The 27,615-nt window shown below is 32.2% G+C and overlaps 3 protein-coding genes across 3 annotated transcripts; all 3 read right to left on the minus strand.

Annotated features, from left to right (window-relative positions):
* Positions 1-3,926: 3,926 nt before the first annotated feature.
* Positions 3,927-4,964, minus strand: LOC144564522 (CRIB domain-containing protein RIC4-like). The gene is made up of 2 exons (XM_078314119.1): positions 4,726-4,964; positions 3,927-4,438 (listed from the first exon to the last, which is right to left on the minus strand). The coding sequence occupies exons 1-2, from the start codon at positions 4,856-4,858 to the stop codon at positions 4,074-4,076; spliced, it is 498 nt and encodes a 165-aa protein (XP_078170245.1). The 5' UTR covers positions 4,859-4,964; the 3' UTR covers positions 3,927-4,073.
* Positions 4,965-13,092: 8,128 nt separating this feature from the next.
* On the minus strand, positions 13,093-17,683 carry LOC144563861 (putative UPF0481 protein At3g02645). Its single transcript, XM_078313327.1, has 4 exons — positions 17,623-17,683; positions 14,959-15,726; positions 14,607-14,722; positions 13,093-13,771 (listed from the first exon to the last, which is right to left on the minus strand). The coding sequence occupies exons 1-4, from the start codon at positions 17,681-17,683 to the stop codon at positions 13,097-13,099; spliced, it is 1,620 nt and encodes a 539-aa protein (XP_078169453.1). The 3' UTR covers positions 13,093-13,096.
* A 2,923-nt stretch (positions 17,684-20,606) lies between these two features.
* LOC144564529 (UPF0481 protein At3g47200-like) lies at positions 20,607-24,236 on the minus strand. Its single transcript, XM_078314125.1, has 2 exons — positions 24,099-24,236; positions 20,607-22,230 (listed from the first exon to the last, which is right to left on the minus strand). Exons 1-2 carry the CDS (start codon positions 24,148-24,150, stop codon positions 20,834-20,836), a joined length of 1,449 nt encoding a protein of 482 aa, XP_078170251.1. The 5' UTR covers positions 24,151-24,236; the 3' UTR covers positions 20,607-20,833.
* Positions 24,237-27,615: the final 3,379 nt, after the last annotated feature.

The following is a 27,615-nucleotide window of genomic DNA, read 5'->3' on the forward strand; positions in this document are numbered from 1 at the left end:
ACATATCGTTTAGTATGGAAATATGAGCGGTGATCCACATGGAAAAGATGATTGACATTTATTGATATATAATAAATTGTTCAATATGTTAGGTCGACTTAAATTGTGACAGTGCAGCAAGAAAAATGCTGGGTGATCACAATTTTTTCTTCAGATAAAAAAATAATATGCTGTTCAGAAATATAATTAAACTTCAAGCTTTGCTTTGCTGCTGTTGTTGAATTTCACTGTTAACTAATAAAATGGGCTTCAAAGGAATATCACAAAACTTGTCCCAGCTACACAAAAGAAAACCAGAGGCCTTCCGACCTCTTAACTAATAATACCGGGCTTCAAGCTCAAGAACGATTTTGCTTTGCGGCTGTTGTTGAATTTGCATTCTTGTTTTTGAAGTAGGCAGAATTTGCATTTTTGCTTTGAAGATTACTTATTAGTTCCTTATAAATTTCAATCGGTTGCAAACAGTTGTTATTATTTTTTGTTAATGTTTGTACAGAAAAATAAGCAATGTAATATTATGTAGAACTGATTGCTAGACGTTGTAATCATGTTCACCAACTTCAGATGAGTACCGGCACAAATGTTGTTTCAAATATAATTATATAATGAAGATTTCAAGTATCTTGAAATAAGTTTTTCATGATTATTTCATGGAAATATGTGATGCTCATGGATAAGATATGCATCGCATCCATCAAAACTATAAATAAGCCGATATTTTTTGAATTAATATGAAGAAAATCAAATTGGCAAGACATAATAATATTAAATGTTGGAGAAAAGACTCCATAAATAAGTCAAAATTATTTGAATTCATATGGAGAAAATTAAATTGCCAACACACAATTATATTAGATGTTAGAGAAAATCAAAATATTAATATTTTAAAATTTTAAGTTTCTTATTTCATTAGAAATTTAATTATAAACAATAGCATTAAAAATTTAAGAATACCAAACTAAATACACTTAAATGATGCCTTAAATTTGATATATTTTGAAATTAAAATTAAAATTATTATGTTTATTCAGACAGTCGTGTTGTTCATCGGTATTAAACATTCAAAGAGAACTTTGTTAGCTTTCAAACATTTGTTAGATACCTCGTGAACCACAAAAATCCAATTAATATTACCTTAGGCCAAATATTTTTAAATTATTAGTATAACTAGCATGTTTAAAATTAAAAAGTTTTCAATAGGAAGATAAAACTATGTTAAAATTGATTATGAAATTATATTTTATTATCAATTTTATAATTGTTATTATTATTATTATTGATATATTTGTTGAATTTTATAATAATAACAACAAAAATTGTTGTTGTTGTTGTTATTACTACTACTACTATTATTATTATTATTATTATTATTATTATTATTATTATTGTTGTTGTTGTTGTTCAACTTCTTCTTCTATTATTATTATTGTTATTTGGTTTGGTCATTGTATTTGCATTCTTTAACGAGACAAAATGAACATTATAAATTTTAAATTTAGTGACAAAAAATAATTTTTTTATGTGAGAAACAACATATTCGAAATTCGAATAGAAATTCTTATGACTTTACCCAATATCTGTAGGAAAAAAATGAATATTAAAAATTGGATAGTTCACGAGCGTATGGACATATCATTTAATATATAAATATATCGGAGTGTTGATCCATAGGAAAAATATATTAACCTGTACAATGTGTTCAATTTGAGGGACTTGTAACGTTTTATAATTCTTTTCTCCAAAAAGATGGGCAACTTGAGTTGTAACTAAATGACTCTCTTCTCTTCTCTTCTCGCATCGAGAATTTGCCTCAAATATTACCACTTCTAATTTTAATTATGTATTACACTTCTCCAATTGTATGAAAAAGTTTAAAGAAAAATTTGGAAATGGGACACTTTTGGATCATTGAAACTTTTCTAATTTTGATGTGTAAATGTTAATAAAATTATTAATGTTTACTTTATTTTTTTTTTTTAGATCTGCATACTAACAATTTTATTGATAAAACTTATAACATTTCAAATGACCCTCCTTAAATCCAAACTCATTTATTATATTCTCATGAAATCATAGAAACTACTCTAATAAACTAATCATATGTATCTACTCTAAAAAACACTATATTACCTTTTTCTACATCTCTATCTACAACCGGATCAACTTTTGTCCACATAACCGCTGTACCCTAACAGCCGGATTTGCCGTGCTCCTATCAAGATGGGAGTAAAGACTCTAAACTTCAAGCTCCAACGATACCACGCTCTCGGCTCTAATTAACTCTGCTCGACTCAGCTCCCTCCCCTCTCCCTCATTCTCTTCTCTTCTCTGCTTGAGGAGATAGAGACGAGAGATAAAGAAGGATATCGCTATGCCGAAGAAAAAAACTAAGAGTGAAACAAGTGAAATAAAGAGAAGCGAAGAAGAAAGAAGGCAGCAACAACGACTAAGGTTTCTCCTCTCTTTTTTTGGACGAAAATATATCTTTCTCTTTTTTAATATTTGCTTTATTAAAAAAATTATGTTATTAAAACTTTTTTATTTGTATGTGTTTGATCACCACAAATTAAAAGACTAAATCCACTGTTGGTCTCGTGAATTTAAATTGGACAAGCAAATCTCAATCCGAATCAAATGAATTGAATATGAACCAAATTTCATTCCATGCCCATAGAACCCTGTCGAATCCCCTTCGTGCCCCTTTTGGTTAGGTTTTTATACTATTTCGGACCCATATTAGCTGTTATGTGAGCTTGGCAGCCTTGGTATAAGTATTTTAAAAAAAATAATAATAATAAAATTATACATTTTGTGTAATTAATTTCTAATCACATGTATTGTGAATATTGTGAACTAGGTCCCACAGGCCACAACCTTGCTTTAAACTAAAGGTTTCTTTTATATTAAGAGAGAAATCACTAGATAGTGGACACAGCAAACAACAAGGAATGCACTAGTTTCAATGGAGACAGTTTGAAATGGAGCTCTAGTTAATGTTTTTTCCTTGAAATTTACCTTTTTGAAATTGTTAATTTCTCTCGTGATTGGCAGTGTTAAGATGCTGTCTATCTTTGTCAGAAGATGCTTTTGTCTTCTCAGTTGCAAGAAAAAAATAATAATGAGAGAGCAATAGACATTTTCTAGCTGTACAGTACAGATGTATCCTGTGCAATTTCTAGGTCCAATCAAACTACAAATTACTGGATAAATCATAAATGTGCTAAAAAAAAGCAATTCGTTTTTAAGCAACTTTTTTATCCTTCTTTGTTAGTTCAAAAATTAAACTTTTAGTTCCCTTAATTACTGGGACATTTCTTTCTTTTTTTTGTTTCATTGTTTGGCTTTTGGTGCTACATTGAATGTGGATAAGCTAGAAACAATACAATATATATATGTCAATATCTCACTGCCATATCTGACTGCATCATATTAGTTCAAAGTTTATTCAAAAATATTTCGAACCTATTTCAAATATAAATAGTCTGCTTTAAAGTTCCTTCATATTTAAATTAAATAGTTTAGATCTAATATGATCTTGTCAGTAACCTTGTTTATCGGAATCATAGTGATAATTTAATAATTCAAGAAAAATTCGTGAAATTTGAAAAAAAAAAAATTGAGAAACAGAATAATACGGAAATTAATTCGCCAACAACTAAAATCAACATTATTGATGAATCTTGTTTATTCGATCCGAATTAATATTGTGACGATTAAACAATTTATTAAAGGTTGGACATTGCTAAATCACGTGAACAAGAAAAGAATTATGCACAATTCCCAAAATATTTTTTAATTATTTTTTTTCTTTTTTATGCTCTTACCAAAGCAGGTCAATTTAGAATGGGAATTCCCATGCTTTTGTCAATAAGTCAATAACAGAAATTATATATAACTTTCGAAAAGATAGAAATTGGCAAAATTAATTATCAAATACCAAAATCATTTCTCATTTTGCCAAATGTTCAACCACAAGTTGAAATATAAAAGTGAACTCAATCCAGATTGTCTGTGGCCACTGCCATGTATGCTTCCAATTACACAAAATATTTAGCCAAGAAATTTATATCAAATCAAACTTGTACAACTCCAAGTTGGCCATGATGACGAGGCAAGTAACTACATTCCACATCAGCACTTGCTTGTGCTTCCATGGCCTTCTCAAATTGGCCTACTGAGAGAGAGGGGGCAGGGACGCAACCTAGAGAGAGAAACTCCGGCAGCTCTTTCTGCTTGGTATCGTTCAATCCCTCGACCCCGACATGTGTGACGTGTCGCACATCTGTCGGGTAGCCTATTACCATCTCTTTCTCCTCTTCTTCTTCATCTTCTTTGTACAAATTTTCCAAGAAGTGAGAGAGGCTGCTCTTGAAGCTCTTTATCAGTTTGGATATATTTGGTTTTTGAAAGGGGGCTTTCCCATTGGTCTCTCTGCTTTCTAAAAATTTTAAAAATGCAAGAAAATTTTGAATATTAGCTACAACATTTGTACAAAAAACTCTAGGGTAGAGTAATTAAATTTTATATATTTTGTAAATATAAGATCATCCTTAGGTTTTGTACAAATACCCCTGTATTTATATAATCATTTGTTTCTTTCCATAACCATGTCAAACTGCTTCTCATGAAAATATCTATAATGCAACTTTTTTAAGGGAGAACAACACAAATTTAATTAATAATAATTTTTGTAAAAATTAAGAAAAAGAGAGAGAGTTTCTTTACTTGGTTGCGTCTGTTGTGCCTCACTCTGTTGTTGCTTCTTTGGTTTAGAGTTGGAGATTGAGACGCTCGATTGCGAGACACAACTCACCGAAAATGGAAGGACAATGAAACGATCGGAGCGGCGATCTCTCATAATTGCTTCATATGTAGAAGAGGATAAGTTGTATTTCTTCCTTTTTTTCTTCTTTTAATTTTTTGGGGAGTTAGAAGAGAAAGTTTGATGGGGAGTATGGAGTTAGGGAGAGAAACAAGAGCTACCTTAGTGTACTTGACAATCCTTGGGCCTGGTACATTTTAATTTAATTTAATGAACGCCTTCGAATATTTTATTCTGTCTGAATTTAGGTTTTAAAGAGGAGCTTGATCAGGGATTCAGGGCTATTGAATTTGAAACAAAGGGTGGATATCTGAGGAAACCTTTTGTAAGTTGTTTAAATAATAATGGAAATGGTGCTAGGAATCAATTAGGGGAGTAGGTATTTTGATTGGTAGATTAGGTGACTATTACAACTACATTTGTCTTTGTAAAAGTGTATTGATTTAGGAGTTAGTACAAACTAGTTGTCCTTTCTATTTGTTCTCTCAGCTCATAATAGTTCAAGGAACAATGTTTTGGTATATGGATCATTTATCAAATCTAAAATAACTTGCTTTTGGTATTATGTTTTGTGGAGTATGTTGCTCCATGATAGACATATATTTTATGCCATTCCACCGGAAGAAAAAGGGTATTTATCTAGTCTGAAAAAGTACACATGGCTTGTTTAATGGGAATTTTTTTATTGGTAGTAATTGATAAAAAAGAAGAGAGGAAAACATAAAGATTACAGCTGTTTTTTTATGGGTAGTAAGATCGGTACTGTTCATATCGATCCTAATTTTTTTTTTTAAAGTTAAGATCGGTACTATTCATACTGATCTAAACTTTTTTTTTAAGTTAGGATCTGTACTGTTCATACCGATCTAAACTTTTTTTTTTTGCAAAGTTTGGATCAGTACTTTAAAACAGATCAAAGTTTGGATCGGTACTGTTCATACCGATCTAAACTTTTTTTTTTTTTTTGCAACTTAAAAAAAAAAGAAAAAAGATTAGGATCGGTATAAACACTACCGATTTTACTACCCATATAAATATAGCTATACTCTTTCTGTTTCCCTCTCTTCTTTTCTATTAATTACTACCAATAAAAAGTACACATGGCTTGTATAATTTAATGATCCAAAAGAACGGATGGGAAAACTTTTTTTTTTTGGTCATTCGATGAGAGAAATAATCTAGGCCTTAAAATGGTGTTAATCATCTCAAATTATGCTTTAAGCTCAAAATGTCAAGAACCCATATATTTGTTGTTCGAATGTACATGGTTATCCATATATTCGTTGTCTTACAACTTAATTTAAATATTTATAAAAAAAATATAGTTGAATTTAATGTCTATATTCCCATTCAATAATTAATTTTACTTAGCCACTAAATTAAAAGCTAATTTTATGTACATGATTATGATTGCAAGCACATATCTATATATCGTCCTTACAAAATTTCAACGAGTTGATAACTATAACAAACTGTCGATTAAGGACTATTTATCTTGACATTTGTGATATTAATTAAAAATAAACTTTTAACTTTTGAAATTCGATATTACATATATGATTCTTATAGTACACATATCTATCTTGTTTGAAAAATTATAAGATTTGTGCATATAATAAAGATCATGAAAATAATAACAATCCAAAATATATAGTTTTTGGTAATTATCAAATGATCTCTCAGAGAAACATTGCATGAAAGAATGAAGTATCTTACAAATAATCTCATATCCGTCCAATCGAAAAGTCAGTCTCTAGAACAGTAAATAATCCATAATGTTCAACACCTATCGTATAATATCATATAGGGACATAATAAAAAAAAATTCATACAAAATAACATGATTTCATAAAAAGAAAATTTAGACTAAATAACAAATAAAATTTCTAAATAACATATTAAATAACATCTACATGTAAATAATATTATTTTAATTACATATTTAATTAAATGGCATGCATATGTTCCTTTTATCATTTTGACGTATTTTCATACAAAAATTCCATACCAGATGTCATATTAAATGACAAATAATATCCCTTGTATAATAAATAAAAAGAAATGAAGGCATGACTAATTAATTATCAATAAATCCAAAGAGTTCTTAAATGATATTTAAAAAATAGAAAGAAATTATGACCAGTTAGAAATATAAAATAATTTGCATGTGGCATGTTTAAATAAATTTAGACATGCAACTATAAAAAAACATAAAAAGATGCATAAAATAACAAAAAAGTAAAATATTTAATTGAAATGTTGAAATTCAATATGAAATTTCATCTTTTAATCACAATTATTGGCAGATGAGGACATCTCCCTACTTAATGTAAGAATGGAGATATGTGCCTTCTTGGGTTAAATCGATCCGTCCATTTTATAATAATTACTTGTAACCGTTCGATTAAAGGGAGCAAGAATCTCCGTACGAATCTGACAGCCCGCGACTAACGAGCTACGACAGCGCTGAATGTCCCCTAGATATTCAGGAATATGGTTATAGAGCACCAAAGGAGGTTGGACATTAAAAAAAAGGAGCCTGATAATTATACTCCAAACAAAATCTCCGAGCGCATCCCCCAAGTAGTTTAACAGAAAAAACTTCCAATGTTATCTAACTTTCATTTCCAACACTAATATCCAAACATTTAAAACTTTGTTTATAACATTTTACAATGCTACTCGCAAGCATTAAAATTCTAAATATGTATGGGGTCGTTCGACAACAAAGGATTAAGAGTGAAGGATTAAGAGCTTAAGGAGCGCTAAGGAACTGATGTTCGGTTGTCTTAATCCGTGGGTAAAAGCTAAGGAAGCTAAAGGAAGGGATATGGGTGCCTTAAAGTCCGAGCAGAGGATTAAGATCCGGGCAAAATGAAGCTAAAGGAGGTGTTCTTAATCCGCGCTAAGGAACCGGTGTTCGGTAGGATTAAGCGGCTAAGGAAGCTAAAGAAAGCGGATTAAGCCTTAAGAAGACTTAATCCTTTGTTGCCGAACGGCTCCTATAGTTTTAACACCTAACTACTTTTGTTTTCAAGCCAAAAATGAAAATATCCCTTTCACCCACTTTTTATTTTTATTTTTTCTCTAATCATTTTCATCTATTTTCTCAACGATCCGTGATTAATTTTGCTAATCTAAAAATATGAACATTTTTTTTATCCAATTTTCTCTTTCAAATAAGATCCATGAAGAATAACTTTCGAGTTATATTTGTGTCGTAATTCTTTTTACCACTTTAAATCTTTGTGACTTTCAGTTTTTTATTTTTTATTTTGCTTCAAAATAATTTAAAGCTCTGTTTACAAGTATATAAATTTGATGTACAAGCATATAAACCTCATTAATAACACTTTAAATCTCTAGAATAAAATATATAAACCGCAAATACAAAGAATTTAAACCTCAATAATAACACTTCAAAGCATATATAAACCTCAACAATAACACTGCATCTACAAAGCTCATTTACAAAACATATAAACCTCATGTACAAAGCCTTGAAAATTTTAATGGTTGTAGACTCAGATTTAAAAACTTGAAAATTTAAAGTGCTCATGAGTTTTACTTGAAAAAAAATGACTTTAAAATTACTCAAAAGTATTTCTTAATGGATCTTATTTGAAAGATAAAATCGAATAGAAAATGTTTGTACTTTTAGATTTGTAAAATTCATCACGGATCGTTGGAAAAATAAATTATAATGATCAGAGAAAATATAAAAAAGAGTGGGTGAAATAAATCTTTCCGTTTTTGGCTTGAAGACAAAAGTAGTTAGGAGTTAAAACAATATAGATTTAGAATTTTAATACTTTCATACAGAGGTTTATATGCTTGCGAGTAGCATTGTCAAATGTTATAAACATAGCTTTAAATGTTTTGGATATTAGCACTGAAAATGGAAGTTAGACAATATTGGAAGTTTTTTCGGTTAAACTATTTGGGAGACGCACTCGGATATGATGGCTCAGGGTACTAGAACATTTCTATAATTTTTTTTTTTTGCAAATAATTAATACAAGTTATATCAGAAAATACGTTAGAAATAAAAAAAAAAAGTTGTTGCAAATGGATGCATTTTATGATAGACATCATAGACGCGAATAATTGGTGAATAATTTGTGTTTTACTTGTTTTTTTTTGACATTTTCGAATCGAAATCCGAATAAAACACAAAAAATGTATAATACATTTTATTCGCGAATAAAACACGACTCACGATTTATTTGTGAGAAAAATGTGAAAAAGATGCCCAATTTTTTTTTTTTTTTGAGTTTTTTTATTACTTCTTTATTGTATCGAATTATATTCAAATTATACCTGAATTATATCCAAATCACAAATTTTTAACACCATCTAAACTCTAACTATTGATTTGTCATTATGATAGACGTCTGGCCCGGTAGAATGAGCATCGCACTAAAATCCATCTGCTATTCGTCTAAACCTTTCAATCTGCTTTGGGATTCACACAGAGATATAAATCTAGCTACATTATCTGTGTGACTTGAATAGAACATCGGAAATAAATCTGTCCGATGTCTATCCGAAGTCGAATTCAATATACCTGAGGTGCAATAAATAGATCTGGATCATTCTTTTAACATGACACAAATTTCAAACTAAATTCCTTATAGTTTTGATAGACAACAAACTGAATTTAATCTAACTATATTGCACCATTTTAATAACTGAGGGACACAAACTCATCCAAAGCATCCCCTCTCTTGTCTAGGGGTGTTCATCGGATTTGGTTTAATTGGTTTTAAAATGAATTGAGAGAGTTTAGTTTAAACGGTTTAGTTTTTCTGATTAAATAGATTGATTTGGTTCAATTTTTTTTAAAGGCAGTTTACTAGTTTGATTCAGTTTAGAAATTTTAAAGAACTCCATTCAAACCAATTATTTAAAAAAAATTCAAAAATTATAACATAATGTATATTGATTGATTCGGTATAGAACCGGTTAAAACGAGCTAACCAAAATTTTAAATCCATCTTTAAATAATATAAAAAAACTTAACAAAAAAATGTTTCTTTTTATAATTAATATTCTATTTCAGTTTAACCGAATAAATCAAAATTTATTTTGATTTATTCGATTCAATTCTTATTTTATTTCAATTCGATTCAGTTTAATTTATCTATTTTAATTCAGTTTGGACCGAAATGAACCGATAAACACTCTTATTCCTGCCTTCTTGCTATCACCGCATTTGTCAATTTAGAAAAATACACCATTCCGAGATTTTCAATGGGCCCTAGATTATTTGGGCCAGATCATTATGGATTTATATCGCGTTGATATATTATTATATCTTTTTATGAGGAGGATCACTTTGATTGTTTTTTTAGTGATACCAAATTATATTTTACATTTTTAAAGTTTAAATAATCGATTTAAATTGTTCAATATTATGAATATATTAAAACGTGTCTGTAGATCAAATTTTATATTTTATTATTATTTATTAATATGAGTACAAAAATTTAATAGTCTGAAAACAACGATTTTGTAAAATACTTCATAAATAGTAAATAAATTAAAAAATATATAAAATTTGATTTGCAAGTACATTTTAATATATCCATAATGTTGAACGATTTGGATCGACTGTCTGGGCTTTGAAAACTTTGAAAAAGTAAGATGTAATTAAATGTTACGAAAAAAGGTGTGAGTGGATCCCTCCTCATCTTTTATTACTTCAAAATATGTATTTAAAATATATTAAATGAATGTCTTTATAAAAATTAATTACGTAATTATCCGCTGCCCATTGGGTAGACTAATATTTTTTTTGGGGGGGGGGGGGGGGGACAATTGTTAGAAGACTCAAGTCTCTGCAAGTGTAGCTAAGTCGTCCCCTTGCAAATTTCTCAAAAAATAAAAAGGGGTTAGGGGTGGATTTATGCATAGATCAGGGGGTGCTAAGCCACTCTATGATTTTAAAATTCTTAATTATGTATATTAAACTTGAGGAGGGTTCAAATGCCTTCATTTTTTGTGCCTCCATCATGCCTCCATTTTTTAAAACTTTAATAACTCAAGATTTAAAACTTAAAAGTCAAAATAAAACCGTTAGATGTGATCTATGTTATTTTCTCTATGTGCTCATAAAAAATTATCACATTTCAATTTTGTTTTTATGTGAATCAATAAGTTCAAAAATCAACGTCTATAAATCATCCAAATTAGTGCATTTTTTACAAGCTCTTGATGACAATCAAAATGAAATTGAAATGTCATAATTTTTTACATGTGCATAGATAAAATGATGTAGATCATATCTAACGGTTTTATTTTAATTTTTAAGTTTTAAATTTTGAATTATTAAAGTTTTAAAAAATGGAGGCATGGTGGAGGCACAAAAAATGGAGGCATTTGAATCCTCCTCATTAAACTTTAGTTAAATTTTTGATTTTTTTGAACTTTTTATAGTCTAACACCTCTCATAAAATAACAAATGTTTGTTAGTAGTATAGTGGTTTGAGTTCTAGTTGTTATGTGTGAGGTCATGGGTACAATTTCCACTAGCCAAATTTTTTTAAATTTTTTTTTCATATATTATATTTTTTAGATTAACCCCTCTATTTACATTTTCTAGTTCCGCCGCTGCCTCGACATTAACTTAGAATTTGCTCATCATTCATTCTAACTGTGTTGTAAGATAGTTTTTTTTTTTCATTGAATTGACAGACTACAATGCATGATAAATTACACTAGCGATCTCCGACCTTGAGCTTTTCTGGGCTTATGCAAGAGTCTTGATCCAATAGGCCATGGGTCAAGGACTTAATCTCCTTGGTTCGGATGAAGTAATAAACTCCATATAGACAGTTTATAAAATAAAAACAGCACCGTTTGTTTGATGGTGGTAGAAGCCTTTCGGCCATTTTTATTAATACCCTAAATAAAAAATATAATTTTAAAAATGTCATAATATACAGTTTTTTTTTTTGAAATATCCCAACCACCTAGGTTAGGGGCAGCCCAAAATTCCCAGTGAGGCGCCACCCTCATGGGCGCTCCATACCCCTAGTGAGGCGCCCCCATCACGGGCACCCCACTATGGATCCCTATAAATTCCGTTTTCTCTCTCTTCTGCCTACTCCAACACCATTCCAAACCATCCTAAACCCTTAATTACTTGTCTACAGTAAAGAGAGAAAAAACAAGGCGATTTTTGACGATTCTCAGGCGATTGCTACAAGTAATTATTAGTCTAATTAATTAATCACTGTTGCAATTACTTAATCAATCACTGTAGCAATTACTGTTGCAATTGTTGTATTAATTACTGTATCAATTATTGTACATATGCTGTAGCAAATGGTTTTTTTACTGTAGCAACTGGATATTTTTTAATTTTTATTTAGTTATTTTTCAATTAGCCATTTATAATTAGTGTAATACTTATAAAATTACTTTTTAAATGTAGGTTGTGAAGGAAAAATGTTAGTTGCACTGCATACAGGCGGCAGGCTAATTAAGGGTGCAGATGGCGTGTATTACACGAAAGAGGCAGCATTTGGCTTCCATGTTGATGAAAATACCACATTTCAGGAACTTAAGCAACTAGTATACGAAAAGACTTATGTAAACCCCAACAGATATGAAATATAATTGGCTACACGGATTGACAACTCACAAAGGGGGGTAGACCTTACTTTGTGAGATATCCTATAACAGATGCAAATTTGTGGAGATATGTGTACACTCTATTTGAGTCCAATGGGGTCCCAGTAATAGACATATATTCCAAGAGGGTTCCCTAGGCTGGGTTTGGACCTTCAACTGCGACTGGGGCTGGACCTTCAGGTTATGATAATTTGAGTTATGACAACCAGAACCACCAGCATTCGGGTTATGACAACCAGGGGTATCACCAACACTTCTCTTATGACAACCAGGGGTACCACCAACACTCCCCTTATGACAATCAGAGGTACCACAGCCTCGGATATGACAACTTGGGGTACCACAATTTCCCTGAAAATACTGAAGAGTTACCACCACCACCCAGACAGACACTCATAATCTCTAGATATATGAGATTAGATTAGGTGGATTTAATTAACATTTCAAGGGCAGCTACACGAGCTATTATAAGGATACAATATATATTTTGCCATCTTAATTATATTCCACACAATAAAAAAAATGGCCATATATCATATCAAAACCATTTACAGTACCATCACAAACAGGAAACAATAAATAAACAAAAAGAAACAAGAAACAAGAAACAAGAAAATTTCGAAAAATACAGTACCATCACAAACAGGAAACAATAAATAAACAAAAAGAAACAAGAAACAAGAAACAAGAAAATTTCGAAAAAAAAATACTCATATTGAAACTAATTATTTGATTGGGTACTTGAGGAGACTGTATAGTAGGTTTGGCAAAATGTAAGCCCGAGCAAGATATAACTGCCGCAATGACAGAGATTGTCGTCCATGGATTGATGAAATAATCACGCATCAATGTAGATCTATATCTAGGCCATAGTGAAGTAGCATATCTTTGCACTTTGATAATTAAGCTCTTGTACTCGTCGCTATGCTCCACTAAGTTCCACTTACCTAGTTGATTGATAAAATTAGCGGCTTCTGCCTCGCTTCCGATCATGTTTATGAGGATACGATGATGCTCTAGCCATGAAACATCCAATTTTGCATCGATTAAATTATCAAGAAAAGATACAAAGTGAGAGACGATCTCCCTTGGCCCATATGAGGTTTGTTCGAATGCAAGAAGGTTAGCGAGGAGCACACAGTGCAAATCATCAATGTACAATTCAGGAATTTCCATAACACCATCCTCAAATGTTATATCAAAGAGATGGCGACGTTTTCTCTTCCTCTTGAATCTAACACCTGCCTCATGAAGCTCAGGAACACTCGGTATTGCTAATGGCTTGTCCCTTTCGGCGGTATAGTGTCTAGCCTTAGTATTTTTTTTTCTTGTTCAATACCCCCGAGAGTAATCTTACCATCATATTTGGTATTTTTCAGTGAAGGTGACCTGCCAGCTTGACGCATGGAGCCTGGATGTGGCCAAGGTTCTGAAACTCGGAATCGGAATCGGAATCGGAATCGGATTTTTGACCGCCGAGTCAGAATCGGATGAATCGGCTGGAATCGGAAGAATCGGATCGGTAACTCGGGTTTTTTTGGCAGAACCCTTGTTTTGTAGCCAAAAAATAGGAAAAAATTGATAAAAATAATTTGTAAAAAACCTATGTTAATTAAGACAATATTACACTCACATAATTTACTACTTATATAATGTATTACAAACATTACAAATAGAACACACTTAAGAAAGAAAATTCGTTACCATCGTGAAACTTAAGAAAGAAAATGAACCAAATTAATTCAATTCGTGAAAATAAATAAATATATTGAGTTCTAATTAGGAGAATAAAAATACAAATCTCTCGTACTAATAAAAATTATATAGCCAAATTAGATATTTATATGCATATATGAATATTATAACGAAAATTATATAGCCAAATTATATAGCCAAATTAACCCTTGGATCTCATCATAGCACGGATCTTGAAGTCATCTCAACCTTTGATTTTGAATTAGATGAGTTCATATTGAAATTCTGAATTTTTTTGAACCTTTGGATTAAATCAAGCACAAATCCTAAAGCAATCTCATCCTTTGATCTTTGAATGGAATTGAAAATGGGGAATAAGCTCCATTGAGTTAAAATTTCGGGTCCATGACCCCTTTCTCTTTTTCTTTCTCTGCCGACGGGCCCCACAGACCCCTTCTTCCTTTTCAGTTCTCCTTCTCCCATTCACGCAAGAGTGGTCTCTCACTCTCTCCTTCTCTGCTACTGAGCACAAGGCCCACTCCACCTTCCCTCTCTCTCTTTTCCTTCCTGCCAGGAGAAAGAAACGATGGGATTTGATTTCCCCGCTCTCGCCTCTATGCCGTACGAGGCTACGAGTCCGTCTCATTGGCTGTTGGCAGAATCGGCCGATTCTACACTGTTCAATCCGTTTTACTGAAATCGGGCAAAATCGGGTAAAACTCGGCTGACTCGGCACTGTTCATCCGAGTTTTGCCGAAAAACTCGCACGGGCGCGAGAATCGGGTAAAACTCGGCTCGGACACCGCCGATTCCGAGTCGACTCGGCCGAGTCAACTCGGAATCGGCCGATTTTCGGAACCATGGATGTGGCACCATGCACAAGTAATAGAAGTGTAGCACATGATGAATCTTCTTACAAGATATTTCGGGCTGCCTCCACAAAATTTGAGGCGGAAGTAGCCCAAAAATTAGATCGCGCAATTTGCACGAAGTTCCATTACAACTACAGCCACTACCAGTTGCTAGGTTGAAAAGTTTGTGCAGAATGAAAAATGGTATCTGATTTTCCACCAAGAGAATATCAAGCAATATGGTTTCCTGATTCCGTTTGATATCGAAAAAGGAATCGGGCACAGTACCATAGTGCTTACGGATGAATTCAAGAATGAAGCATGCATCGAGTATGAGCATTTGCACAAACTCATCCCTTCCTAAGCTTAATGTCTCGCTATAACACTGGCGGGCCACTGCCTCTAGTGCTCCGATCTTTTGGATGCAGTCAGGTAGGTTGATGCAATGTGTTTCCATGAAGTCGCGTAGGCACCACCACTTGTGTTCCTCCATAGTTCTTAGCGGTCCCGTGTTGTGATAATATGGCCCGATTGAAACCAATTTCGGCTCATGCATGTCCTTGTTCTTCTCACGAATGAACATGGGGAGATGAAAGATGGTTATTGATCGACACTCATTGGCTTTTTCTGGCAAGTTCATATTTTGCGCATACACATTCACAACTTCTCCGGATACTTCCTCATTCTGGGTTGATTGTGTAGAACTCGAGATGGAATGATCTGCAATTAAGATTTTGTTAATCCTAATTAATGACTGCAAGTACGATTGGTGAAGATTGAATTAACCTATATCACAAACTATAACATATAATCAAAATGATAACGATCCTAAATATGGAGAACCAGTCTTTGGTCTAGTGACAAACGGCAATGCCTTCCATGTGGGAGGTAGCGGGTTTGAAACCCGGATGAAGAATCCTTTACGAATATTGAAAGTTAGTAGGCTAGACTATCTTTCAATCTCAAAAATAAAATAAAAAATAAATAAAAAACGCATCCTGAATGTGATCTAGGCTGGGTTTCATTAGATATATATATCCATGCATGCAATCATAGTTTTTACTCTCAAGATGGTTCCACATACATTTAAGATAGATATATGGTGTTTTGCCATGAAATCTTTAGCATATGACAAATAATATCTCACTAGAATCTCTGATCCTTCAGAAGGTACATGTTTCATTTTCTTTGACAGGAGTGCTGTTGAAGATAATAAAATACATACATTGGACACTTGGGGAAACTTAGCACAGTTCAGATGCAATCTTGCAAAATTTACCCCTTTCTTCTTTTGATAGTTTCTTTATTTGGCAACAAAGCTATTATATTTTTTTCTATTTTTAGATAAATTTCTAACGGATCTAAAGCCTTTGTATTGTATATAACCCTTCTGTAAACATTTTAAATCATAAGATGATAATACAATAAAGAAAGAGTAGGGTATATTTTCATAATGATAATAAAAGAGGGTTATTTTTGGTGCACCGGTTCATACCTCTCCGTTTCAAAATGCAAACGGTCAATAGGAACAACTCAACAAGATATCCATATTAAAATGTGCTTGAAAAACAATATTTATATTTTTTTTTCCATATCTTTTTACTATAGGTAAGTAAAAAATGTATGTGTTTCAGAAATTTTTTTACCACGAAAAATAGTGATTTTGTATTTATCTAAACAATAGTACATTTTTTACAAAAAATATAAAATTTTGTCTCTAAACACATTTTAATATGGAGATCATGTTTAGTAGTTCATGTGTGACAGAATCCAATATTAATTCACAAAATATGTTATTTCATGGATACTGCACGCATTTTATATTAGCTGATGCATCCGGTATGGCAAATATTAGAGAATACTGGAACTGTATTCTGATAACAATTTGTATTAGGTGTCAGTGTCAGCTCTTAAACAACTTAATATGAAAATTGTAAAATTTCTTGTTAAAATCTCTTATTTGACATGAAAATAATTTCCATGAATTTATAATGTTATCATCAATGAGGTTTGGTGAGTATTGAGTTATTGTACATTTGTGATCGATATACCCAAATCAAATAAAGTAAATTGGTGTAATTGTAAATCACAGAAGGATTGAAATAATGGACTGTTCTTAATAAATTGAACTTTGTTAGATTTCCTATAAAACATTAGGATAATTCAATACTATGACGCACAAAATTGGAGACAGTCTGATGGGCATTGTACCAAATTTTGTCTGATGCCAGCCGTCCAATCCACATCATGATTCGCATGGACTACAACATGATTCGTGCGGATGAGTGTGCACAAATCTTGATGCAGATCGGACGGCTTCGACTGGGCATTGTCCCACCCCCAAACTCCATCACGCACATAATTTTCACTAAAGGTTCTAATTTTTTTTGGGGAAAATCAGATTGGTGATTCATTGATTAAAAAAATGCTAATAAAATGTTAAGACAGCTAAATATTTTGGAAATTGCATATTTCTTTAATATATCACAAAAAAAAGGATCCATCATTCCATCAATGTTCACGAGATTTTTTTTTTTTGCATCTCCAAAATGACACAAATTGAACCAAAAACTAGAGCGTAAAAAACAACTAAATAATAATCAAATAAATGCACACCTTTAGTTGAAGCACCCTTAGCTCTTTCCTTGGTCTCATTTTGTGAGAAATTAGAAGCCATTATTTTGGTATACTCTGTTTTGTCATATTTTTTTCATATTTCACCTCCCCCAGTTAGCTTAGTTGCAATTGATTTTTCTCCTTTGTTTGTGGCACTTCAAACCAAAACATAGCCTACATAACAACTTCGTCATGTGGAAGGATGGATATTTAATTGATTTATATTTTCTTTTTATATTATAAGGCAATATTAATTTCCACGATTTGCAATAGTTGACCAATTGTTGAGTTGCTTCTGACAATTAATACTATTAAATAGTATAGGGGTGCAGGTGTACCAATGTACCATTCTTTTTTGAAACAATGAAATTTCATGTATACCCTTCAAAATAGACATATGTCAAAATACCACTTTATATGCATCACAAGTATATAAATGAACAAATTTGTTCTCATAAATCGGCTAATTAGAAGACTGAATATTTATTTTTACACATGCTATATATTTTTTTTATTTTCTTTAATAAATTATAAAATTGTAATTAATACAATTTTGAGATGAGTTAATAATAGAAGACAATAAATTAGGTAAATTTGCGAGCTTCTAAAATTTAAAAGGATAAATATGATATTGTTAATTTTAGATAGGGAAATACGCAATTTTCAGATTTTTGAAGGGTACATGAAATTCCCCCCTTAAAAACAGTTACCGATCAATATGTGTCCATGATGGAATTAATAATTGAGTATTTTATAGGTACAAGCTTAGAAACAGCCAATAATTCCCTTAATTTAAAATGTTTCAAAAAGAAAGTCGTTGCACAAAGTAAAAAAGGCTAAAAGAAAATTAGAAAACATCAACAAAAATATATAGAGCAAGATTGAATATTGATCAATTCTTCAAAATGAAATTATAATAACTTGGCTGTGTATCTGTCAACAATTTTATAAAATTTAAAATAAACATTACTTTATTTCACTATAGATGGTATATCCTTTCGTTTTACAATGCATTATAATTATAAAAGTTTAAAGATATTTTTAATATGAGATTAGATTAGGTGGATCTAATTAACATTTCAAGGACAGCTACACGAGCTATTATAAGGAACTAAAGTATGCCAATTATATAGATATTTTATAAAGCTGCAAAACGACATTATATAGGGGTCCGCTTTGAATTCGTGCCAGAATATAGATAGACGACTCAAATCTCATTCAATACTGTCCGATAGTGTGTTGATATATGATTTTTTTTTTTTTTTTTTAGTAAACGTTGATTGAGGTCTTAATTGCCCACATATGTTTATTAGGTTAGGTTAAAATTTATTAGAATATTTTCTTGTTAAAATCATAAAATTCTGATCTAAATTCGGTCTTAGCGGCGCCCTGTGCAGCCAGGGTTTTGCAGTTATGGGCAGTTACTGGTACCTAACTTTTCAGGCCACAGTGGTCGATACTGTCAACAATCTTCACGCTCTGAAGGATCGTATTTTTTCTGGTACCCTTAGTGACCATAGAATACTGACAAAGATATAAAACAGAAAGACATGGCAATTCCATGTGTTCAAGAGCTCTATGAAGAACAACTCAAATTATTTTGACACCACCTTTAACAATGGCATCATCGAGATGCCACTAAATGTGTTTCACAAGCTGTGGTACCAACTGCTTCCAAACATTATAGCTCCTTAGAAAAGCCTACCTATGCAACGAGAAATTGCAACGAGTTATGCACAGTTGATGATCTTTTAATTGACAGTTAAAATGATTGCAATGAGTTACACCTAAGTAATGTATGATTTACCTAATTTTGTTACTGGAGGGTAATGTCTTGTGCTGTACCACCTAATGTCGTTATGCTTCACCAATTCGCCATCGACTTGACTCACCTTCGGTATGCCCTTTTATCATGTTTGTGAAATTAAATGTATTAAGAAAACCTTCAAAATTATTGCCCCAATAACTAGTGAAAAAATATTCTGGAAAGTGATTTAATAGCAGAATTAGACTATAAACTACGGGTGAACTGCAAAACATGCTTTTCATAGTGTAATGTTGCTCTTGGTATGATTAGATATGTAAACCCAAGCACTGATTATCCAATTTACCCTTCTTTTTTTGCAGAATGCTTTGAACTTCCAAACCAGCATCATCCAGTGACTTGTGAACTATAATTTTGCTATTAACAAAGATTTGGTGTATGTTTTCTTTTCTATTTTATTGGAACTCTGAATATGCAAAACTACTGGCTTTTGGATAAATTTAATTATGACGTGTATACAGATAACTAGTCCCCTTTGTTACTGTATACTGTTAGAGTGTTGCATTTACCAGTATAGTATGGGATTAGTCTATAGGATCTGTAATATTATCCACATGAATTGTTTAACATTAGAATCCAAGTCTTTATTTGCAAGAAATAACATGCTAGATTTACCATTCTGGTAAGAACCGGTACCAGTACATATCAGGTCTGACTTGACAGGTACGTACCGTTCTTCGAAGCAATATTTAAAATGAAAGATACTAAAATGGTTTCATCTTTTGTAGGGAACTGATGGTGGGCTAAATACAGAAATAAGACCATGTAGCTGCCTAAATCGGTAACCCATTTTTACCCCTTTTACAAAATTACTTTACTTAAGATCGTGATATTAGAAGTTGAGTGAGGATATGGTACTATGCATAGTGGGAAATGGTCTGTACTATGGATCAATATGTCCATTTTGAAAGTCCAAATAGTCAATCCGAACCGTTCAAAATGTTCTCCATATAAAATTAGACCGGCTACAACTTTACATAGTAAGTGGCCCATGACAGCGCAAATATGTCTAAATTTGGATTCTCGTCTAGGAGAATACAATTATTCTAGCAAAATAAGCTCAGCTTCACTCAGCTTCAGGCGATGCATGTTCAGAGTTTCTACCTAAACTGGTACCCACTACTATACAAATTAAGCCACCTCAGTAAGTAAACATGTCTTAAATAATGTTAAATTTTTTGTTGAGTTGGTAGCAAAGTAATTATGCTCGGAAAAAAAAAAAAAGTATACAATATACGAGATTGTGCCATCTCACATTCCAAACAATCAAACAATTAATGGCCATTATATCCGAACCATTTATAGTTCCATCACAAACAGGAAACAAAATAAAAACAAAAAAGAAGATAGAAACAAGAAATCATTGAAAAAGTACTGATATTGAAACTAATTATTTGAGCTGGTACTTGAGTAGATTGTATAGTAGGTTTGACAAAAAGTAAGCCCAAGCAAGATTACAGCCGCAATGACAGAGATTGTCGTCCATGGATTGATGAAGTAATCACGCATCAATGTAGATCTATATCTAGGCCATAGTGATGTAGCATATCTTTGCACTTTGATAATTAAGCTCTTGTACTCGTCGCTATGCTCCACTAAGGTCCACTTACCTAGTTGATTGATAAAATTAGCGGCTTCTGCCTCGCTTCCGATCATGTTTATGACGATATGGTGATACTCTAGCCTTGAAACATCAAATTTTGTATCGATTAAATTATCAAGAAAAGATACAAAGTGAGAGACGATCTCCCTTGGCCCATATGAGGTTTGTTCGAATGCAAGAAGGTTAGCGAGGAGCACACAGTGCAAATCATCAATGTACAATTCAGGAATTTCCATAACACCATTCTCAAATGTTATATCAAAGAGATGGCGAGGTTTTCTCTTCCTCTTGAATCTAACACCTGCCTCATGAAGCTCGGTAACACTCGGTATTGCTAATGGTTTGTCCCTTTCGGCGGAGTAGTGTCTAGCCTTCGTATTTTTGTCTTGTTCAATACCCCCGAGAGTAACCTTACCATCATATTTGGTATTTTTCAGTGAAGGTGACTTGCCGGCTTGACGCATGGAGCCTGGATGTGGCACCATGCACAAGTAATAGAAGTGAAGCACATGATGAATCTTCCTACATGGTATTTCGGGCTGCCTCCACAAAATTTGAGGCGGAAGTAGCCCAAAAATTAGATCGCGCAATTTGCACGAAATTCCATTACAAGTACAGCCACCACCAGTTGCTAGGTTGAAAAGTTCGTGTAGAATGAAAAAGGGTATCTGATTTTCCACCAAGAGAATATCGAGCAATATGGTTTCTTGATTCCGTTCGATATCAAAAAAGGAATCGGGCACAGTACCATAGTGCTTACGGATGAATTCAAGAATGAAGCATCCATCAAGTATGAGCATTTGCACAAACTCATCCCTTCCTAAGCTTAATGTCTCGCTATAACACTGGCGGGCTACTGCCTCTAGTGCTCCGATCTTTTGGATGCAGTCGGGTAGGTTGATGCAATGTGTTTCCATGAAGTCACGCAAGCACCACCATTTGTGTTCCTCCATAGTTCTTAGTTTTTCTGTGTTGTGATAATATGGCCCGATTGACACCAATTTCGGCTCGTGCATGTCCATGTTCTTATCACGAATGAACATGGGGAGACGAAAGATGGTTATTGGCCTACACTCATTGGCTTTTCCTGGCAAGTTCATATTTTGCACATACACATCCACAACTTCTCCGGATACTTCCACATTCCGGGTTGATTGTGTAGAACTCGAGATGTAATGATCTATAGTTAAGATTTGTTGAATCAAAATTAATGAGCGCAAGTACGATTGATGATGATGGGTATATATCCCTATATCCCAAACTACAACATTTAATTAAATTAACTCATCTGAATGACATCTAGCTAGGCTGGGATTCATTTGAGAGAAATGGGTGGTGTTTTGCCATGGATTGTTTAACATATGACAAATAATATCTCCCTGTAATATCAGATCCTTCAAAAGGTACATGTTTCATTTGCATTGGTGAGGCAAGACTTGGGGATACATAGCATAGTTCAGATGCAATTTTTGCAAAATTTCCCCCTTTCTTCTTTTTGTTAGTTTCTTTATTTTGCAACAAAGCTGTTATATTTCTTTCTATTTTCAGATAAATATCTAATGGCTCTAAAGCCTTTGTAATGTATATAACCCTTCTGTAAACATTGTCAAGTCATGAGATGATAATACAATTAGAAATAATTCAATTATATAAAATTAATGAGTGCATAACAGACAGCAAGGCATATGTTGGATACCACGTTTTTTAATATTCTAGGCTTATTTGGGTCAAAGATGGTTCATTAGGTTGTTATGGCCTACCTTAATTTTTCTGGAGACTTTCTTTTCTATTGTTGATTTGTAAAATTATGTTGATGATGGTTTCATGATTTTGAAAGGAAAAAAGAGAAATTATGGCAAAATCAAGAATTCCTTCTGGTTTTGTAAATGTGGTAGATTTTTGGGTCTTTTATCAAAGAATACACTTCATTTTAAAAAACTTAAATATTTTGGGTATCAAGTTTTAGAACCCAACATACTACTAAAATTAAAAAAACAGTATGCTAGGGATTTTACGCCAAAAACAGAAAACTAGAGAACAGTATATATTATTAATTAGTTGAAGAATACATAATACAAAAAAATTTCATCTTAGGTAAAGATCTAGGTCCTCTGTAACAGATGCCAGTATGTATTCCGAAAATATGTTCTTTCATGGATACTGCACGCATTTTATCTTAGTCAATGCATCCAGTATGGCAACTATCAGATAAAACTGGTTCTGTATTCTGATAACCATTTCTGTTAGGCGTATCAGTTCTTAAATTACTTGGTATGAAAATTGTAAATTTTCTTGTTAAAATCTGTCTTTTTTTTTGTTTTTTTTTTTTAAATGTTGGTAGAAGCTACCAATCAGTATTCTTGTTAAAATATCTTATTTGACTTGAAAACAATTTTCCATGAATTTACAATGTTATTATCAAATTTATAACCAGGTTTGGTGAGGATTTAGTTATTGACTTATTGTATATTTGTGATCGGTATACCCAAATCAAATAAAATAAATTGTTGTAATTGTAAAGCATCATAATTGAAGAAACTACAACAGAAGGATTGAAATCACAGAAGCAATAATTTCACATCAATGTCACTGAAATAATGGTCTGTTCTTTAATAAATTGAGCATTGTTAGATTTCCTAGAGAATAGGATAATACTATACTACTACGCACGTAATTTGCATGAAAAGTTCAAAAGATTTTTGGGAAAATCAGATTGGTGCATCATTGCCAAAATGCTAATAAAATGTTAAGACAGCTAAATATTTTGGGAATAACAAATTGAACCATGGAAAGGGGCGGTCCGATGGGCATCAGACCAAATTCGGTACGATGTCCGATCGAAATTATTCGATCTCCGACAAGATTCGCACGCCTGATGAAATTCACGGGGTAGATTTTAAAATCAATCGTTCATACGAATATGAAATTAAGCAGATCGATCAACTCCAATCGAATTCAGTCCGATGCTTATGGGACACCCCCCCGGTTCTATTGAATCAAAACCCAGTGCGTAGAACACATATAAATAGAGAGGAAATAAAGGCGCACCTTTAGTTGAAGCACCCTTAGCTCTCTCCTTGGTCTCAATTTTTGAAGCCATTATTTTTGTATACTTTGTTTTGTCATGTTCATCAAATTTCTCCTCCGCCAGTTAGCTTAGTCGCCATTAATTTTTCTCCTTTGTTTGTGGCACTTCAAAACAAAACATAGCCTACATAACAACTTTCTCATGGGAAAGGATGGATATTTAATGGGTTTATATTTTAATTTATAATATAAAACATTTCCACAATGTTTGTAATAGTTGACCAATTGTTGATGAGTTGCTTATTTAATAGGGGTGCAGCTGTACTATTCTTATTATTCTAAAAAATTAGTTAATGATATGTGTGCATGATCAGAGTTAATTGAATATTTTATAGTGTTAAAAGCTTAGAAACAGCCAGTAATTCTCTTAATTTAAAATATTTCAAAAAGGAAATTAGAAAACTTCAAGGAAAATTTATAGAGCCAGATTGAATATTGATCAATTCTTCGAAACGAAATATATATATATATATATATATATATATATATATATATAGAGTACGGCTAACGCGCTTCCTCTAGCATATGGGCCGAAATGCTTCCGGTGAAAATTTGAAATTTCAAAATCCAAAAAGTCGATCTGAACCGTTCATCTTCTTCTCCATATTAATATCTGCTTGAAGACCAAATTTTACATTTTTCTGAAATTTTTTACTATTTATTAAGCCATTTTGAAAATCGCTGATCCAACGGTAGCTTCTGATTTTTACTGTTTGGTAAGCCACCATTGGATCAGCAATTTTCAAAGTGGCTTAATAAATAGTAAAAAATTTCAGAAAAATGTAAAATTTGGTCTCCAAGCAGATATTAATATGGAGAAGAAGATGAACGGTTCAGATCGACTTTTTGGATTTTGAAATTTCAAATTTCCACCGGAAGCATTTCGGCCCATATGCTAGAGGAAGCGCGTTAGCCGTACTCTATATATATATATATATATATATATATATATATATATATTAACTAGGCTGTGTATCTGCCAACAATTTTATAAAATTTAAAAACAATTACTTTATTTCACTATAGATGTTACCCTTTTGTTTAACAATGCATTATATTTGTAAAAGTTCGAAAACATATTTTTTTTAATATGAAATTAGATTAGGTGGATCTAATTAACATTTCAAAGACAGCTACACGAGCTATTTTAACGAACTAAATAATGCTGAATATATAGATATTTTGTAAGGAAGCGTCTAATTGTCCACAGCTTGTTGTTCACAGAAAAAATGTCATTTGACTTACACCAATCCTGTAAAATTATTAATTCAATGTTGTAACTTGTATAACAAATCTTATAAAAAATGCACTTTAAATTTTTAACATTCAGCGGAATCACTTTGTGTACTTGCAACTTACACAACTTGTCAAACTAACTGTAATTGATACAGGACCACTTGATGTACTTCTCTAACTTACAATTAATGACAGTTTTAAAACCTTCTACATTTTCAAATTGAATCACTTCTCAAACTTGCAGTTTTTTCAAAATAATCTCAGAAATTATACAAAATTATTTTTATTAAATCAAATTTTCTTTTTAAAAATATATATTTTTTTTTTTTGAAAAAAAATTCATAGTTTTTTTTTCAATTATTAATATTTATATATGCATCTATATCCTATAAATTAAAACTAAATATACTGTAAAATATAAAGATGCAAACTATAGAACTTCAATACTGTAAAATTTCTAAATGTAAACTATAAAACTAACGATGCAAACTATAAAACTGTAAATTTGAAACCTAAAAACTATAAAACTGAGATAAGCACTGCAAAATTCAATATAATAAATTTAAAAGATGTAAACAGTAAAACTAACAGATGCAAACTATAAATCATCATTACATCAAATATTCACAACCACATTGTTAAACATTAGTAACTGTTCACAAGATGAATACTATAAAATCACAAGATGAATACTATAAAATCACAAGATGAATACTATAAAATTAACTAGGTGAATACTGTAAAATAACAAGATCAATACTCTATATCGCCTCTCTATTATCTCTTTCCTCCAAATTTACACAAGATGAATACTATAAAATTACAAGATTAATACTATAAAATTAATGGTGAATACTGTAAAATGACAAGATCAATACTCCATATCGCCTCGCTTTCATCTCTCATCCATATCGCCTCTCTCCTTAATCGATACTTAAACTAATTTGTTTTTTACCTTATGTAAAACTGACACATCTTATGTCCCAATTAATGAAATATAGAGACTAGATCTCTAGGTTTCTTTGTCAAAAACGATCTATGTAATTTTGAATTCAGATATCAAATTCAAAATAAAAAATTCAAATCATACATTGAAATAATGTGAGATCCGATATTACTCACACGACAGAGTTAAGCACGATGCCTCGCATGGAGAGATGACGTCAACGGTTATCGTTGCCAATCCCGAGAACTCGATGGAGAGAGAGATCGGCGGAGAAAGAGATCTGAATTGGAGAGACGGCAGTGACAGCAGCAGAGTTGAGGGAAGAGGGAGCAGTGAAATCGGGAGGAGAGAGATTGGGAAGGGTGGGGAGATGGGAGAGCCATTTTCATTTTGTAGAGAGAGAAATTAGAAATTTATTTTGAAAAAGAAAAGAAAAAAATAAATCGGGAAACAAGTATAAAAGAAAGGTCGTTAAAATTGGACAGCTTTAAAAGCACATTAATTAGTGGGGACCGACAGTTAATGACAGCTAAAATCAAATCAGATTAGTGTTGTGGACAAATTTTTTTTGATATAAACCTTTTCTCATTTTTTAAAGCTTCAAAACCAGTGTTATCAGAACCGGACCGGACCGGTCGGTCCGACCGGAAAAAACCGGACCCGGTCATCTGTTCGGTTCGGTTCGGTTCTTATATAGAATCGTCTGTGTAAATAAACCGGCCAAAACAGGTTAAACCGACGGGTTTTATTTAAAAAACAATGACCTAAATCATAGAAAAACCCGGTTCAAAACAGATTCTTCCCTAACTCTTTCGCACTGTTCGTAAACTACTTGGCTTCGATTTGTCACTGTTTTTACTCTCTTCCTTTCAACGTCAATTCCTACTTCGATCGATTCTATTCGGCTTAGAAGCTTCGCCCTTGCTTTTCTACTTATTTTGTTTATCTTGTGAGAAAAAGGCACTCTGTCATACATGGGAGAAGCCTGTAGTGCCACCTCTTTGGATTCTAGATTTCTAAAACCATATTTTATACTGCCTTGTCTTCACTCGTCAACATAGAAAGCAAAGCAATACTGCTGAATTATATATAAAAAAATTGGTTTGATTTCTTATCTTCTTTTTTTCTCTCGATTCTCTGATGTCCTGTCGTATGCACAAAACCATTACTCATTCTCAAGGCCTATTTTGAAACAAAATTACAATAGAAGCTGTCAAGATCAAATACTCAAGTAGTCTCATCAATAATTAATTAAATTGATAGAACACTTGAAAAGTTAATATTTTAGTTTATTTT

Source organism: Carex rostrata, chromosome 13 (genome assembly GCF_964058835.1).
Source record: "Carex rostrata chromosome 13, lpCarRost1.2, whole genome shotgun sequence".
Classification (NCBI taxonomy): Eukaryota; Viridiplantae; Streptophyta; class Magnoliopsida; order Poales; family Cyperaceae; genus Carex; species Carex rostrata.

Coding starts and splice junctions, on each gene's coding strand:
- LOC144564522 (XM_078314119.1), bottom strand. CDS start 4,858: ATGAGAGATCGCCGCTCCGATCGTTTCATTGTCCTTCCATTTTCGGTG. Junction 4,439..4,725: donor GGCACAACAGACGCAACCAA/GTAAAGAAACTC, acceptor TAAAATTTTTAG/AAAGCAGAGAGACCAATGGG.
- LOC144563861 (XM_078313327.1), bottom strand. CDS start 17,683: ATGGCTTCTAATTTCTCACAAAATGAGACCAAGGAAAGAGCTAAGGGT. Junction 15,727..17,622: donor TAAGGGTGCTTCAACTAAAG/GTGTGCATTTAT, acceptor TCTTAATTGCAG/ATCATTCCATCTCGAGTTCT. Junction 13,772..14,606: donor GAACTGAAAAGGAAGAAGGG/GTCTGTGGGGCC, acceptor AAAAATACTAAG/GCTAGACACTATACCGCCGA.
- LOC144564529 (XM_078314125.1), bottom strand. CDS start 24,150: ATGGCTTCAAAAATTGAGACCAAGGAGAGAGCTAAGGGTGCTTCAACT. Junction 22,231..24,098: donor TAAGGGTGCTTCAACTAAAG/GTGCGCCTTTAT, acceptor TCTTAACTATAG/ATCATTACATCTCGAGTTCT.